Source organism: Helicoverpa armigera, chromosome 14, assembly GCF_030705265.1.
Source record: "Helicoverpa armigera isolate CAAS_96S chromosome 14, ASM3070526v1, whole genome shotgun sequence".
Classification (NCBI taxonomy): Eukaryota; Metazoa; Arthropoda; class Insecta; order Lepidoptera; family Noctuidae; genus Helicoverpa; species Helicoverpa armigera.
The window spans coordinates 1,004,644-1,023,262 of record NC_087133.1 but is presented as its reverse complement, the minus strand read 5'-3'; the positions used below and the strand labels follow the sequence as shown (position 1 = coordinate 1,023,262).

The following is an 18,619-nucleotide window of genomic DNA, read 5'->3' as shown; positions in this document are numbered from 1 at the left end:
TAGATAAAATAGTTTTTTTAATTGATCAGTATAGTATATATTCGTACCTATATAACATTGTGAAAAATGATGGACTGTTTATGCTATTACTCCTGTTGTCTATGTTTTATTCATCATCATCCACGAAGCCTTTTCCCAACTATGTTGGGGTCGGCTTCCAGTCTAACCGAATTCAGCTGAGTTCCAGTGCTTTACAAGAAGCGACTGCCTATCTGACCTCCTCAACCCAGTTACCCGGGCAACCCAATACCCCTTTTTAAGACTGGTGTTAGTCTTACTGGCTTCTGACTACCCATAACGACAGCCAAAGACCTATCCAAGATGTAATTAGAAAGTGCATACAAACTTACATTGGTACTTGCTTAACCTGGTGTCGATCAAACACTCATACTTGAGAGTTTGGTTCTTTATCCACTAGGCCACCACGACCTCTTCGAGAGTATGTCTTAATATGTTCAAAGATACCGCTGTTTACATGTATTTTAATCCCGATTGATGTTAATTGCATACTTAATTGATTACATATTGATAAGAGAATGTTTCTTCCTGTTGTCGAGGTAAGGTTCATCAGTATCAGTTGTATTATCGATAAATTGATTATTATGATTGTAGGAAACCGCATCCAAGTGCACTTTAGTTTTTGAAGTACCTACTTAACTGTAGATACATTGTTGCTAAGTTTTATCGAAATTTATTATTATTTTTTTTTTTATTTATTTAAAAACATACACACTATCATTACAGTGTAATAGTAATTCGATAGTGGTGTCCACAATACCTACACACATACATATAAATAATAAAATTTTAACTTAAATCTAACACAAATCAAAACAAAACAAAACTGAAAATCAAAATAACTATACAAAAATTAACACAAAATTTACAACAAAATAATATAATAAAACCTCCTAATAACTATAACTAATAATATTTAACAATACTATTGCAAATTCCCTCAGATTGCACGAAAACAAATCTATCCTCGCATGCACTTCATTTAATACCCGTATTGTGCGGGTGAAGGGTGCCTTCGCCAGCAGATTGGTTCTGGCTGCCGGCACTGCCAGCAGTGGCGGCCGCCGCCGTCTCCACACGTACCTGTCCGGCACGCACAGCTGCAGGTGACGCAGCACACCCGGGTTGTGCGCTAAACCTCGCAGGAGTTTTACTGCATACACCGCGAGTGTAAATTCCCTGCGCACTCTTAGTTGGTTGTACCCTACCATACCCAGTACAAAAAGTGTAGGATACATCAGCGGGTAAAATGGGTACACCCCATAAAGTTTGAAATACAAGTGTCTGGTAAACTTGTTTTGTACTCGTTCAAGCATGACACTGTATTTCGCTTCATGAGGCGCCCAAATCACCGCACTGTGCTCCAGGTGACTCCTTACCAAAGCGTCATACAGCACCCTGAGGGTAGTGATGTTGGTGAATCCCTGCGACTGTCTCAGTACGAAACCCAGGTTTCTATAGGCCTTCTTGCAAATCCTAACTATGTGCTCCCGGAAAGTAAGATCAGGGGTAATTAGTACACCTAGGTCTCGTACTTGCGAAACTCGCTGCATCGGCTCTTTATCCACATTGTAGTTGTAGGCTAAGGTAGACTTCGCGCGCGTAAACGTCATCACTGAGCATTTCGCTGTATTGAAATAGAGCTTATTTTGATTGCTCCATTCAACCACTCTATCTATGTCTTCCTGTAATTTCTCACAGTCCGACTCACTCCTGACCTCGAGCAGCAATTTGAGGTCATCTGCAAACAATAAACATAAACTGTGCTTGACTACCTCTGGTAAGTCATTTATCATTAAAATGAATTCCAGAGGACCCAAATTGCTGCCCTGGCTTACGCCTGACCTGGTGTAGTATGGCTGGGATTCGAAACCGTTGTAGTCGACGTACTGCTGCCGGTCTTCCAAGTAGCTGGCGAAGAACTGTAGAAGGTGTTGAGTACAGCCAATTTTTGCCAGCTTCATTAGCAGTACATCATTATCAACGGTATCAAATGCCTTTTTAAAATCAAAATATGCCGCGTCTACCTGTACACCAGCATCGACTGCCGGCCCCGCTCTCACCATGAAATTAAGCAAGTTCGTCGCAGTGCTGCGCGCCGGTCGGAACCCGTGCTGCGCGTCCGATAGCTGCGCGCTCACTTGAGCCTGCACACAGCGTTGTATGGCAGACTCGAACACCTTGGCAGGCGTCGACAACACCGCCACCGGTCTATAGCCACTGACATCCGGCCCGGACTTGCCTTTTGGAACCGGAATAACTCGTGTGGTTTTCCATCTAGTCGGAAACGTCGCCTGTTTTAAACATATATTAAATATATGATGCAAAGGCTCTGCTAGCACCCGGCCACAGTCGCGGAACAGAAATGCTGGAATACCGTCGGGGCCGCATGAGCGCTTTGGCTTGAGCTTCGTGAGCGCTTCCCTAACATCGTGCAGAGTGAGAGTGTCGACGTGTACTCGCGCACCGGTCGCCGCCGCATCCGCCGCCGCCGCGCGCGCGTCCAGCCGCGGCCGCTCTCTATTGTACACCGATTCAAAGAACGACGCAAAATGTCCCGCACACTCCTCATCCGAAAGATGTTGACCATTTCTTACAATAACCTGCTTGTTTAACCTGCTTCTTTTAGACCTAATATACTGCCAAAAAGATTTAGGATCTTTTGAAAATTGATTTTGTATTTTAAACTTATGTTCTGTATGTGCAATTTCTATAGATTTTTTAATACGAGCTCTGTACTTAGAAAATTCGGTATAATCACTTTGCTGTTTCGTTTTTTTGAAAATTTTATGTAAACTGGCTTTTTTCTTTATGTCCCTTATAATGTCTGATGTATACCATTCAGGATAAACATATCGAGAGTTTTCACGTCTAATCTTTTTCCGGGGTACACACCTATCTAAAATATCATTAAGCTTGCCATAAAAAATATCTAATATATCCTCCACATCATGCATTTCATAAATCATACTCCAATCAGTGGAAGCCAACAAAGAGTATAATAGCTCGTAGTCCGCGCGATAGAAGTTCCACTGCGGCCGAACACTGCGCGCGGCGGGCATAGCGGTGGCGGCCAGCGCGGGCGGTACGGACTCAGCGGGCGCGGACGGGGAGTTGGCGGCGGGCGCGGGCGGGGTGACGGTGGCGGGCGCGGGCGCGGCGGTGGCGGCGGGCGCGGGGAGCGAGCGCGCACAGCGCACGCTCACCGCGAGCGGCGGGTGATGCGAGTCGACGGGCACGAGCGCGTCATCGGCCGCCAACACTGTCAATTTCCCGCCAAAACCTGCGCTCAGAACCAAATCCAACTGACGACCTAGATGATTTCCTATGTTGTTACTCTGAGTGAATTCGCAATAGGACACAAAATATTCATAATAATTTTTAACATTTACAGGACACGAATACAAATTAAAATCACCAATAACAATTATTTCTCCATATCTATCACATAAATTTTCTATTAATCTAAATAAAGTCAAGTAATCAGTCTCTGAACTTCCTGGTGGTATGTAAACAACACAACATAAAAACAGAAATCTATTTTTGAAAAAAACCGTCGCACTAACCATTTCAAAAACGCAGGTGTCAATCGAAGCGTCCGCGATTTGTACTTGTCGCAACTCATATCGGTGTGTGGCCACTAAAAACACTCCGCCCTGCTTCCGACCATCCGCTCGATCGCACCGTAGAATTTGATATCCCGGCGGAATAATTTCAGGGTCTTCTATGGAATTATTGCAACCAGATTCCGTTACTGCCAGTAAATCAAAATTAAATGCCTCGAGATTAGTTCGGAACTCATCCAGTTTAGTTCGTAGACCTCGTACATTTTGATAGAATATATCGACATTGTGGCTATGGGATGTTTGGTTTTGGTCTGTTAAAGTTCCGAAACCACGTCCATTCGCTAAACTCTGCATTCATTGGCCAGATTTCCACGTGGTTCAACATCTCGAAACACTTTTCTGGTACTCCAACAACAAAAGATGAGTAGTCTCTCTTAATTTTGTGTTTGATCTTATCAACTTTGATTTGAACATCTGGTCCACATACATTATCAAGCTGTTTTAGCGTAAAATAATAATAGACATAGAGAGGAGTTATTGGGAAATTCTTTCAAACTTTCGCGTTGAAATGTCGTGGTGGCCGAGTGGGTAAAGAACCAACCTCTCGATTATGAGGGCGTGGGCTCGATGCCAGGTCGAGTAAGTACCAATGCAACTTTTCTATGTTTCTATGTACTTTCTCAGCATATCTTGGACACCAATGGCTGAAAAAAATATTAGTATGATATAATAAAATTTAATTGTAAATGTCCTTACAAAAATGCAAATGATGGTAACAGTACTCGGATATGAGATAATGCAGCTTGAGTGCAATTCCTTGACAGTGCACTCCGTTCAAGGGTGCATGAGTAATTGGTGCAACGTTGCATAATAGTGCACCTTACCTGCCAATGGGTAATACTGAGAATCGGTTTTAGGAAATAGTCATTATTTTTGGATTCTGATTAATGCTGATGGTGTAGGCCTGAATAAGTGTATTCGCGTCTAGCTGAATATGAATGTCTGTTACTATAAATTTATGATACCTAGTTATTTTCATGGTAACGTTTATGTTTCTTTCTTTTCTCAAAAATATATGATTTGAGGTATTTAAGTACCTACACAGTTAAAAATTCTTAATGGTTATGTTTACTTTTTTCGAAGTTATGATGCAAAATGAATCTTTGCTGTAATTTGAATGAAATCGACCGAAGCAAATGAGAAGATATTTGGATTAATTCTTACGTATTTGAATGATCACACTATAAATGTTTCACCTTTAAGTCTTCTTTATTGCATACGAAATTCTTTGGCAAAGTAATGCGTTTAATTATTTATTTGTTTTACAAATATAGATCAAAGGGAAACCAAAATAAATTCACATCATGACGCCTACAATGAAAAATAACTGTTACTACTTCTGCCAGCGGTTTCACCCGCGTTCCGTGGTCCCAAAGTTACATATAGCTGGAAAGCTTATATTATAAAATTTCCTATGTATAGATTAGGTATATAGCACAAAAGGCGGAAAACCCCGTCTTTAAATAATATTAATAATTATCAGTTACTTTCCAGCCATTTCCTGTGTAAAGTGATTCACATCTCATTAAAATAACTTAATTCGAATACTTTTGATGTCGAAATGGTTGGCTCTCATTGGGGGTGACCTAAGTACAGCAAACAGAAAAACATTTAGCTGATTTATTACATGTAAAGATATTAGTTCAAATATAGGTTTCCAAGCTTATTAGAAGCCATAAAATAAATCTACAAAGTCACGCCGCCCACAACTGCATTCTTCAATTAACTGCAGTTTATTCATAAAAATGCACTCCACGTTCTTTGTTATTATACACTGCAATTGATATTAATTATTATACCTATTTATTACTTGTTGTTTTCTGCAGTTTCACTCGTGTACCGTGACCTGTACTCAATAGATTATTACGTTCTATCTCATCTCCCTTCCAAACCCAAGTTCATCTTATTCGGTTCGGTACATTTTACTGTCAAAGAACTTCCAGAAAAAACACTGCGCTGCTTTATTATCTACATAGTATATAAGTATTCCATTTCCCAATTAATTGTCTAGCTTAGTACCTAGGAAAATTATATGAAAGGTCAGAATATGTAAATTTATGTATTACGTTAATATATTTTAATATACATTACCTGCATAATCTTGTCTGTCTGACTATAACCACCAGGAATGCCCTTGATGCACTCACACACACACACACACAAACACATACACAGTTAAAACTAACCAGATTCACTCCCTTAGCACAGATTATCACGTAACCTTAGCTGTCTCTCACTATTTGAATCGATTTACATTTGAATTTGATGATACAAATATGGACGATTCCATTTACGTTTTCCATTTACTTCACTAGTACCTACTAAAGGCTCCAAAACTGTTGAACCAAGTAACTACACCCAACTGGCAACTACTTACTTAATTTTTTTATGGGAAATCATCAAATGACTCGTCCCGCTGTGGGTTAGCAGCGTGAGGGAGTGTCAGACTCTTACTGACTAAAACCCGTCATGTTCCTTCGTAGGCCTTTTATGTACCAGGGCCGCGGCAGCAGCAGATGAAATTGCTGGCAGCATTCTAGTGATAATTTCCGTTTATCGAATCTTCCCTTTCTGATAGTACGGCGGCATTTAATTTATCAATTAATGACTTGTCTACAGCTAAATATAATTTACACTAGTGTTTACACTACATACATTACAATGTCATGTTGCCAATCCATTTGCAGGCCTTGGCAGTAACAGCTAAATGCACCACAAGCCAGATATTCGATATTTTATATGACAGCGAGTGTAGTGTGTTAGTGAATGAGATCCGTGCATCTGCTTGCATTTTTTAACCAACTTCAAAAAAGCATGTTTTCAATGAGACTACTAAATCTATTCCTTGTTTAATTTACTTTAGGTGCTAAAGTACTATTTACCTGTAATTTCTTTTGTTATCTTACTTGCGCTGTGGATATTTTTAAGTCTTTTCATCCATAGCGTTTTAGCGGCTGCTAAAAGCTAGGTACCTACTTTTTCTTCAAGCACAACATTTTCAGATGAAACTAGCAGGCTATATAGGCTATATAGCAGGCTAATATTAAATAGGTACTGTACTATGGCATTTTCATTTAGAAGCTCTAAATAAATGGTTATGAGAAAGACAACATACCAATGCGATTAGATACATACACAAAAACCCATTCATTTGTTTATAACATAAAACCTACACGGCCTAATGTTATATTTAACACAACAGGAAGAATATAAATAACATTAATATACCAATATATTGTGGATGCGCCCGCGTCAATCAGCGAACAAACCTTGGCAATGAGACGGGTGCGGTGTGGCCTTACAATGAGCGTTTGTATTGTTTTTCATTAATTAGGCGTTTCCTCCGATTACATGCTAAAGTGGGAGAATTATATTACAAATTAGGATCAGGATTATTCAAGAATATTAATCTAAATATAGGTGTCTACTCATCGTGGAAATCATTTATTAATAACGCTGAAGAATTGGTTTGTTCGTTTGAACGCACAAATGACAGAAAATTTCAGCAAAACCCCTTGAAAAGTAGTTTATAACATGGCTTAAATATGATGGCAGGAAGCCATGTTATGGTTTCTTCTTTAAATGAGCTATGTACATAACTCTCGGAAATCTAATCGGATCATATAAGTTTACGAGATAATCGCGTTAAAGCGAACTAACAAACCAACCTTTCAACTTGGTTATATAAATATTTGTAAGCACAAGTATTGAGATGATCCAATGTACATACCTACATAAATTAATAAGACCACTTACAATCTACGCAAAAAGTTTACAAACAAACAAAAACTGCAAAACCCGCTGTACTTATAGCCTTAGTAATTAGATAACCACGTCATTACATATTACAGTTACGTCCAATAGTTTAATTTGGGCTACCGTTCACCCACAATACCGCAGCTCGATATATTTAGCACGTCAACATGTCTACTGAGGCTAAAATTATTTGTATACGTCGAACATGTAGTACTTAAACCAATTTATTATTATTATGCCTTGAAATTGTTTATAGATAAATTGATGCATAATGCTGTTTGGTTAACATAATATACCGTAATATCTTTCACAGGAAAGATTATTTATATGTTTAAAGAGTCATTGATTTTTGTGTACATACTTGCTTAATAATATAAAGCATACAAATACCTTTAAAGGAAGATATAAGAAAGAAGTAACAAAGCCTACACTAATCAAAGGAAAATACATTTTAATTTAAATAATCATAAGTATAATAAAATTCAATCGGAGGGACCACTTTAGCGTGAAAGTATGCCGAAAGCGTATAAAAATAAAACAAACACTTTAAAATGCAGAAGAAACATTAACTTATTAACAAAATATTAAACCTAATTATACTTTTTTCCAGACTCCAGACAACCAGTGCTGGGTGAAGTTCGATTACCATCTGCAGAAAATTGCGCACGATGGCAGGAAGAAGGCAGAGGAAAGCGCCGAGATTCACACGAAATATCTTAAAGGGTATATGGTGGTGGCCAGAATCCACCTTGACAGGGTAAGCCTTATAGAAATTATAGTAAGTCCTCTCGGTCATCAAAGTCTGGGTCCAAAAGTAGGCTAACTTAATTACCTTAAAACCGCTCTTTCACCCCCTTAATAAATGTTCTTCGTCATCTTCCTGCCCTTACTCCATTTTATTTGGGGTCGGTGCAGCATGTTTTCTCCTTCCATACTCTTCTATCTGCCGTCATCTCACGAGTTACTTTCTTTCTAGCTATATGGACTTTCACACAATCTTTTATCGTTTCTTTGATGCTTCGTATCGTTTCGTTCATGCCCAAAACCTTCTTCTAACATGACTTTCATTCCTCAATGACAGCAGGTTTCTACGCCGTTTCTCTGTTACCACTTCCTAGACTCCTAGTGCTCATCATCATCTCTCCAGCCTTTACCAACTATGTTGGGGTCGGCTTCCAGTCTAATTGGATGCAGCTGAGTACCAGTGTTTTATAAGGAGCCACTGCCTATCTGACCTCCTCAACCCAGTTAAAATGTCCTAGTGTTATGGCTGGAAAAAAAAGTAACGCTGATGAACATGCAAACTTCCCAGCAACACAGCTGTGTATTATAACTAATTAGCCATCAGTCATTATTAACCTTTTTAGTGCCCTTAGGCACAAGGCCTGTTCTTGCTCAGAAAAGACACTTGTGGTTATTAAATAGCAAAGTAGATTTCCGGGGTTTCACCCGGATCTTGAAGGAAATAAGTACTACCCGTACCGGAATAAAATAGCCTATGACACTCCCAAGTACGTACTTATAAACTTTCTCTCGTTATTTTTTTTTTTCGAAAATGGCTTTGTAGATCCGCAGATTACCCCCTACTGGCCAACATGTCACAAACAAATTAAAAAATATACAGTCTTATGGTGTGTAGATAACATACAAATTCATGGATACCTGCATATAAGTCTAGCTGCATACTGCATACTTACATGTTTGCAATAACTCCCGTGGAATGAAATCTGCAAGCATAAATAACTCCATTAAATAAAAAATACGCATGTTGTTCCGCAAAGGTTTGTATTGCGGAAATCGACTAGGTATTAAAAAAAATCTATTAAAATAGTTGCCAGCAGCATAGGAATATGTATTTTACTATAATTGCGTTTTTTATGCAATTGATATGAACACCGTTTTTATGCAATTGGTCTAAAAAGTATAATTAAAAATAAGGGTCCCACCATGTAAATCACCGATTTGTATCGATTTTACGACTGCAATCGTAGTTACATTTATCCCGGCCTAAGTTTGTAAATGTATCATCATCATCATCCTCCTGCCCTTATCCCAATTTTATTTGGGGTCGGCGCAGCATGTTTTCTTCTTCCATACGCTTCTATCTGCCGTCATCTCACAAGTAACATTCTTTCTTACCATATCTACTTTCACACAATCCATCCATCGTTTCTTTGGTCTTCCACTATATCCGTCCACGTTCATACTCATTACCTTCCTCACAACATGACTCTCATTCCTCCGCATCACATGCCCATACCACGACAGCCGGTTTCCACGCAGTTTTTCTGATACCGGCGCTACTTTCAAACTTCCTCTTATATACTCATTCCTCACTCTATCCATTCGCGTAACTCCACACATACCTCTTAACATTCTCATCTCTGCCGCATGCAATTGTCTTTCATTCGTCGCTTTTGTGGGCCAGCACTCTGATCCATACAAGACAGCAGGCCTGACCATACTCTTGTAAATTTTCCCCTTAAGTTTAAGGGGAATACGAGGGTCACAAGTTGTTCCCGTTACCTGCCGCCATTTCATCCATCCTGCGTTAATTCTGTACGTAACTGTCCGATCTATTTCGCCATCGCCCTGAATAAGCGAACCGAGATACCGGAAATCGGAGCAGACTGGAAGAAGTGCGTTATCCAGCGCTATGGCTTCAGGACTGGAGAGACCGCCGAAATCGCAGAACATGTATTCGGTCTTGGTTCTGCTGATTTTTAAGCCAACATTCTCCAGTCTCTGTTGCCAACTCCCCAATCTGCTCTGGATCTCAGGTCCGTCTTCGCTAACCAGGACGATGTCGTCGGCAAACAGCATGCACCAGGGTGCATATGTAAATGTATATTTGTAAGTTTGTAAATGTATATTTTTCTTATAAACTAACGTGTATTATTTAGCCTACAAATTAATTGAATACCTTGTTTAATTCTCTTTACAGACTGCAGGCTGCTTGAGGAGGTACGACAGATTTCTAAGGGGCTGCAGGCTGTCTTGTCAGGTAAGAAAGATATTGTATGTTTCGAAAACAAGGCTTAAGAAAACACTTAAACGGTTTTTTTTTATACTTACAACTGCCTTTCGACAGCGGTTTCACCTGCGTGGGAACATCGAGGATCCGAATAAAAAAGTAATTTAAGTTTAGCCTTCCTCGATATGAGGTATCCAACACTGCAAGAGTTACAAAAGACTGTCAAATCCATGCTTGAAATCACACAAACAAACCAACTCACTGTTAAAAATTTTCCTCTAAATTGTTCACAGGAAACAGCCAGAGTAAGCCGTTTTCACCGCATCGCTCTAGAGAAAATTCGCCGAGTTCGAAACGATCTGCCTTTCACGAGGCGAGCATACCACGACCTTCTCTGTCGATCCCGCCAAGAGCTGAGGCAGTTTGAAAGGTACGCCTCGATACAGACGAGGCGAGCTATTGAGGAGATGAGATCCTGTGTAGATGTGAGACGCTAAGGTTTTTGGTGAGGTCGAAAGTTGTTTAAAGGTCTTAAAATTTTTGTAAAATTCTTGTTAGTATAATTCGCGTCAATTCACTTACTTTGTTCTTCTGAAGCTAGATATATGACGTCTCGCACATGTGCGGTTGTGTTGCTTTGTTTCTTTAGTGACTCCCGTCAATTTGTCGAGATGACTGGAAGATACGTTTCCTATAGATGTTTTATTTCACAAAATGGATGAACCATGCTTGTGTGTGTGTTTATATAGATCCTGAGCTTACACACATACAGAGACAATAAGAACATACACATCTAAGCATAGCTCACTTACTGTCGTGAAATTAAAACATCGATTTCCTTTTCCCATAGAGTTTTAACCACTTTCGACATTAATCAAAGCTAATAGAATTTATATGTGTCATACTAGTTAATTTAATAGTGAAAATTAATTCGTATACCTGTGAGTTTAATGAGATTGATAATTAAAGTTCTGTGACTATAGTATTAACTTCTTAGTTAATATATTATTAAAATATTAGGAAAAATACTTTAAGTATGGTATTTTTTATGGTCCCAGAATTAGTGTGAAAATGGTGATATAATTCAGCATTAATAGATTATACAAGTTATAGTTTAAAAATTCCTAGCTAAGCGTTCACACACTGTAAACTTTTAGTCAGCTGATAATTAATTTGTTTGGGTTCATAAATCGGTATTAAGATGAATGGTAGTACGCACATTACAAAGATCAGGTATTTAGCCGATCATATCGGATCGACTGAAAGGTTAGATTGGAGTCAAGATTTTCTTTAAAAAAACAGCCAACCATCGGGTCAACTGTAGGCCTACTGTTTAATCTGCAGTGTGGTACTCTTAAGCTATTACGATATATTTATTTGAAATATTAAATCGAGCCGACATTATACCTATATCTATAATATTTATAAAAATAATTAAATCAGCCAATACCGACCTACTTATTGTTTTTATTAAGAAATAAGAAGTAGACGACAATGTAAAATCCAAAAATATACATAGTAAGTATTTATGTTTAGGTAAGTATATGACTTAAAATTGTAAAATTAGATTAAAAAAATAAAATTGTAAAAAGATAATTGTGATTAGGTGATGTCAATAATTGGACTCTATGACATTTTTAATGTGTTTTGAAAATATTGCGATGGTCCGTACTGCAGAAGTACATAATATATAAAAAAAGCTTTATTTATTTTTTAAACACGAGTTTATCTACTGCTAATGAATTTTGAAATAAATAACTTTTGCCGTAATATAGGTAAATATTAGATTTATCTTACCGACTGCGTAAAACGGATCAACGCAATATAGAAATCTTAGTATAAAATTCGGTATACAGACACTGTGATAGTTATAAAATAAATGTAATTTAATTCAGAATTAAGTTTTAATTATAATTTGTTGCATGTGTATAATAATGTATTAGGTATAGGCAGTTTCACAACCTTCTGTCTTTAATTAATAGACGTTTCTTTAAATGATTAACGGTGAGTCCAACTTAAGATATATTTTTAAAAAGCTTTTTAAGCAAGGATGGACCGCCCTAAATGTCTGTCAAACTTCCTATTTTAGCCAACTGGTTGGCGCATTGGGTATATACCTAACTACTAACTGAGTTATCAGAAAGATAGTTCCATGCGTATTGTCTAAGACCCAGCTGCACCATTCAACTAAAACGATATCCTGTGTGATCAAATCGGTGTTCTGACAAATGAAAATGGTTCGCTTATCGTAATAGTTAAATTAACTTCTCACCGTATGAATAATTTGTCAGATATCTAACTACTAGATATTCAGAGCCAGAAGTTTGTGAAACTGATTCATTTAAAATGTTCTTTGTCTGTCTTTTGAGTTTGATTTATTTAGTTTAACTTACCCAGTATAAGGATATCCTTGAACTAATATTTACCGACATTACACAAATGTTTTCTTTAAAAAAGTTTTTCCTACAAACCCAAAAGGCAGATATTTGACATAAAAATTTAATTTAAATACGTAAAAAAGTACAATCGTTGTGTTTAATAAATAAATTGTAATCTAATTCTATTTGTTGTTAATGTTATTATTGTAAAAAATGTATTTGACAATCTATTTTTGTAATAAATAAATATTTTAACATCATCATCATCTGCCTAACCTTTTCCCAACTACCTTCCTATATTAGGGTCGGCTACTATTAGATGCAGCTGAGTAGCAGTATTTTAAATGGAGCAACCTATCTGGCCTTCTCAACTCAGTTACCTTAGAACCCGATACATCTTACACCCGGTCGAAAGTTTTAAGGATTACCAAATTGTTACATAAAATAAAAACCGCAAACCTATTAATACCCTTATTGTGCTAACAAGTACCTAGGAAAAGACCAAAAAAACGAAACATGTAGATTATAGGTACACCTATCGAAACAAAATAGCGATGTCCCTATATTTGTTTTAATTTGAGGAAGAGAATCGATACCCAATCAATTGACTATAATGATTGCATTCGACCTTGTCCGGCACACATTGCGCACTGCAAACGCAGGCGCATAAATATTAATTCAATCTGTCAGCGATAACCTCAGGTTATCATATCATGATAATGTACAGTCAACCAGTAAAATGAACTACGTATTGGAAATTGTCATGGAGAACAAAATCACTAGTGGAGTTGTCTTAACGCAAAATCTTGTAAGAAAGTAGCGCGCCAATATGCGGGTGGACGAGGAACTTTACTAGCTCCGCGCTTTCACGACTTTTATGGAATCTGCACATTATTTTCAAAATAAAATCACCAATCAATTAGGCCTTTGACAAAATGTTTTTGATTTGAGAAGAAACCCGAGCATCCTGTTAGAACTAGTAACAAAAACAGTACGTTGCTTGACCTACAAGAAAGTGCGTGACCTACCTTATATAAGGCATCTCCGCTATATTTCCTTACTCCGTGGAAATTACACTTCATTTAGTTCACGTGGTAAGTCATGCTTGACGATTGGTTGCATCTCACAGTTTTCGTCAAATAACAGTGCTTTCACTATAGCGTATTTTCCAATCGGTTTTTCCAAACGGATCTTAGATTGTCAACAATGGTTCAAATAGTTCAAAGGTTGGCACGTGAAAACGATAGGCTTTTGTCGCTTGCAATTGCGAGTAGAAAAACCAAGTGGAAAATCCACTGATGTTAAAACGCTTAAACTTTTCCGCTATAGTATAGGCAACTTCTTGAGAGATAGGTACTATAGTGGTTTGATTATCGTCAAGTGGCCAACTTCGGAGCGGAAAACTTATTTGGCGCATAACTACGTGCCAGTATGTAGTAGTTCTAGCACTGAAGGTTGAAAATAAAACTTTAGAAAAATAATTTTGCTTTATTTTGCACCATAATATTATAACTAATTAACATAACGTACCTATAGCGTATGTCGTGACCTCTCAACTTAACACTGCGTATTCTCCAGTTTACGATAGTAATATTTATTTACTTTAATACATTGCTAACTTTACTTCAGATGCATCTTAATCTTGTATAGATAAGGCAATGCTCTCCACTAGATCACAACAGTTTTAAGTCTTAGAACGATGCTCAAACATCAAAGTTGAGCGCTTGTTAATTCTGACTAGTTGAGAATTGAGTGTGCTACTGACTTTTTTTTGTAAAATGTTTGTTTTGAAGTTAATTGTTTTTCTGTTGCCTGTACTTTGGGGAGCGTCTTGTGTGGTAAGTTCACTTCCTTATATTATGTTGACAATTGATTAGAATAGTTAAATTATGTTATTGTTTGCGTCTGGACTTAAATAGGATACCTATCAGACAGTTGTTGTGAATGTGGGACAGAAAGAGATAAATGAAGTAGTTCTGGTAGGTTAACTTAGCTATTGTTTACTTATTGAACTATCTCCCGTCTTTTCAATTTGAAACTTCTAAAGAACTTTCAGCATGTTGAAAATGCTTTTTTGTTTTGTATTATAGCGGCAAACTTCAATTGATTATCAACCTTAAGGCCTTAATAGTAGAAGGTTAACGTTCGATTGGTCAAAGATTTGTTTTTTTATATGTTTAGGCGGCAGTCCAGCACACAGATCGACTGATAGCGAGTGGTTATGGCCGCCCATGGATACCCACAACACCAGAGGAATCGCAAGTACGTTGACAGCCTTTTTTAACCGATTTCAACACCATAAGGAGGATAGTGTTTGACAGTCTAGATGCCTAAATGTCCTAGCTTTGTGGCAGTATGTAGACCAAAAGTATGGGCCAATTTCGATGAACTATCATCATAGATCATATGATTTGCCATGATCAGATTTTGAAGGGGAAAAGGGTAAGTGTGATTCTGTGGATAGTGGATAGTCCATAAGTGAAGAATAATCACGGCTTTGCAAATTCTGCAAAGAAAGTAATTTCAGTCTTCATTTCCAGCGTACCCCCATAAAACTCCAGATACAAAAGTTCGAGGAAGATGTGAACGCTTCCAGGGTGCTTCAGAAGAATGATAGAGAGCAGATGGTGAACTGGGCTGATGAGTTCCAGATCAAGAGGCTGGACGTCACCATGAGGTATAGGATGCAGATGATCAGGCATCAGGAACATAGCTTGAAGAGCAATGGTAATCCTAAGGTGAGAAGAAGACACTTATTAATATCTACGTAGCCACCTCTGAATGGCACTGACTGACTCGGTGTTCGATCTTACAATCTTTTGTTTGAGTGCAAACCAAACGAATAAATGCTTACGTACAAGTATGCCTCTTGCCGACTGAGCTACCTAAGTCCTTCCAAGCTTAAACATACCTACAAGTTTTCCAGCCAGAGTTTTCTTAATGGGTTCACGTGACCAGACATGAGGCAATAACGCCACCAAGTTCGACACTATTGGCTCCTTCGTGAAATATCCTAAATGCAAGCAAAGCGATTTTGGCCCGACCTGGGATCGATCTGAGGACCCAGCGGAATGCAATCGCTCTCACGTCCACTAGATCAAAAATCAGTAACTACCGATAGCAAGAAGACTTATGATCTATCTTCATGTTTCAGTGGCTAGAGTGCCTCTTCGTCCATAGAAAGGAGATCAGGCGTTCCATACATTTGTACTACGAGAGTGAACACCTATGCTTGAAGGCAGCCACCTCTAAGGATGAAGAGTCCAAAGAACCAGCTGAGCAGTTGGATAAGCAGGTAATTTGTAAACAATTCTTAATAATCTTCTTCTTATCGCGTGAGCTACAGGTTTGGACACGTACCAAGTCCAAGTGTAAGACCTGCCAGGGCTGCGGGGTTGTTCGAAAGAGTTACCTCGGCCCTGGTACAAAAACGTCTTAAGAAGGAACATGATGGGATGGGTTTTAGTAGTCTAGCTTGGTAGCCTGACACTCAATCACGCTGCACCTACAGCGGGGTTGTAATTTTATGATTTACCATTAAAAAAAAGTCCTAATGTTAAGGATTTCAAACCTGCCTGACGGCTTCTGTCGTGGATAAATTAGAATATTTTTTTTATTTCAGATAGTGAAATGGAGGAAAGGTTACCGATATTTAGTTAATCTCTGCAGAGACGAGCACCCTACGTCAAAGCAGCAAGAGCAAGAGTGTTTAGTTGAATACGTAAGTGTAACTGATTATTTTAGAATCTCTCTATATTATTGCTAATATTAGCTTGAAATCCTTCCTAGCTCATCTCTTGGTATTCACTATTTAACCGACTTTCTAAAAAGGTTCTCAAGTCGAATTCCTTTGCATTATTAATATCCAGTACTCTACCCATGTAATCAAAAATCAAGTGTGGAGGCGTGACCATATAATTCGAATATTCGATAATAACTTACTTAAGTACCTTCCTCAAAGTGAATTTTTGATGACTTGGTTTAATGTTTTTTACAAATATTCCTACATTCTGCATTACAAACTTAAGTTTATTATGCCCACCTTTCAGATGCAAAACGACAAATACAACGAAGTAATTCGACGGCTAATGTCACTCAAACAGAGCGCGACTAGCGACCTCTACGCGTACTACAACTCTTCACTGATAGATCTGGAGGAATGCCTGAAGACCAACCTGTCGCGATACCTGGACAGGATCCGAAACATCATGGAGACACTGAATAAATGCTATACTATTACTACGTGAACCATGTTTTATTTTACACATTTTTTATTTGGTTGCCCGGGTAACTGGATTCAGGAGATCAGATAGGCAGTCGCTCCTTGTAAAACGCTGGTACTCAGCTACAACTGGTTCTAGTAGAAGCCGACCCCATAGTTTAATATTGAATCATTCATTGGGAAAAGGCTAGGCAGATAACCAAGGCAGTTAAAAATTATGTGTATTGGGAGAAGCATTATTCAATGTAAAATAACTATCGTTAAAATCCACGTTGACATAAGGATGACATAAGAATTAAAATAAAAAAAGAGAATCGGTACAGTTAACACATAAAAGCTCGATGGACAGCCATTGAACAACTTAAGGGATTTTTTTACAATTCCACCAGAAAAAAGAAAACTAAAACAATTTCGCTATAAAATCTCTTTATTGCTTTGTCGTTGTTAAATAATACTTGAAGGTATAAAAATATATATTTACAAAAACGTACTTAACTTATTGACTATTTATTTCTTTTATTATTTTGTATTTATTTCAAATATCTTAGGAAAGGACGGTACCACAAAATATCAATTCCCTATCACGTTGACCACTTTATGAAAATAAAGAATATTGACATAAAAATGCGGATTTGCACCTTATTTCATTCTTGAACTATTTTTTAAATAAAATTCCGGAAAATCATAAATTGTATAAAAAATAGAAATGGACTTTCAAATTAGATTCTTATGTACCATTATAACAACATAATTGGCTTTTATTAATTATAAAATTTTATAATACATTGTTTAGTTTGTAGAAAGCAGAAAGTCATATTTAAAAGTAAGTTTTTTTCTTAGATTACTTACATAATGGATATTTACACAACAAAACAGATTTTGGTTACACACACATTTTGATATAATAAAATTCTGCAGATGTATGCGCGCCAAAATGCAGAATTTGAAATTGGTCCCTTACAATATAATGTCTTAAATAATATTGTATTTTGTACAATATTTTGTAATTTACAATATATTTATATGGCATTAGTTAAAATCAAAGACATATAGAAATAATTTAGTTTACAATACTAAAGATTGGCTAAGATATTATGAGATTCTAGACAAGATTCTAGGAGATAGAAAGAGTATATAAAAATAGTTGTCTTTAAACAGTCTACTTAGTAACCCTTTCTTTTTGGTGTCTACATATAATAGACTAATTATTATTGAAATAATATAAAAAATTTGTAATGCAATTTCATGCAAAATAATTATACACACCAAAAAGAAAAAGTTAACAATAATTTAGAATCTTAGATCAATAATTTCATCACAGGAGAAATTAAATCACATATCTAAGTAAAAAATGTATTAAAATAAAGATAAGAAATTTGTTCCTACACTAAAAATAAATGGACGTTGTCAATGTATCACATAAGATAAAGTTTCTTCTAAATGGTAACAAAAATATTAATAGTTATTTTCGGACAGTCTTACTTTGTTTTACGATATGTACTGTTTTTGTAACACTTGTGTGACAAACACAAATTCCTATTGTTCACGTAAACTGTACGTCAAACGTCTCGTTATCGTCAATTGACGATTGCTTGCATCTTGCACAGAAACACTAAAAAATTGAGTGTATGTCTTGAAGTAGCAA

At 37.2% G+C, this 18,619-nt stretch overlaps 2 protein-coding genes across 2 annotated transcripts in view; both read left to right on the top strand.

The window, feature by feature from the left end:
• The window catches only part of LOC110382974 (uncharacterized), a 29,151-nt gene extending 17,090 nt beyond the window's left edge, over nt 1-12,061 (top strand). Inside the window, exons 3-5 of the mRNA XM_021343677.3 lie at nt 8,011-8,157; nt 10,345-10,404; nt 10,668-12,061. Coding sequence (XP_021199352.3) covers nt 8,011-8,157; nt 10,345-10,404; nt 10,668-10,871 — 411 coding nt within the window. The 3' untranslated portion in view covers nt 10,872-12,061. The remainder of the gene's footprint in view (nt 1-8,010; nt 8,158-10,344; nt 10,405-10,667) is intronic.
• Nucleotides 12,062-14,347: 2,286 nt separating this feature from the next.
• LOC110382976 (uncharacterized) lies at nt 14,348-17,000 on the top strand. The gene is made up of 6 exons (XM_021343679.3): nt 14,348-14,590; nt 14,934-15,014; nt 15,293-15,490; nt 15,907-16,047; nt 16,375-16,473; nt 16,802-17,000. The coding sequence occupies exons 1-6, from the start codon at nt 14,531-14,533 to the stop codon at nt 16,997-16,999; spliced, it is 777 nt and encodes a 258-aa protein (XP_021199354.3). The 5' UTR covers nt 14,348-14,530; the 3' UTR covers nt 17,000.
• The last annotated feature ends 1,619 nt before the right edge of the window (nt 17,001-18,619 follow it).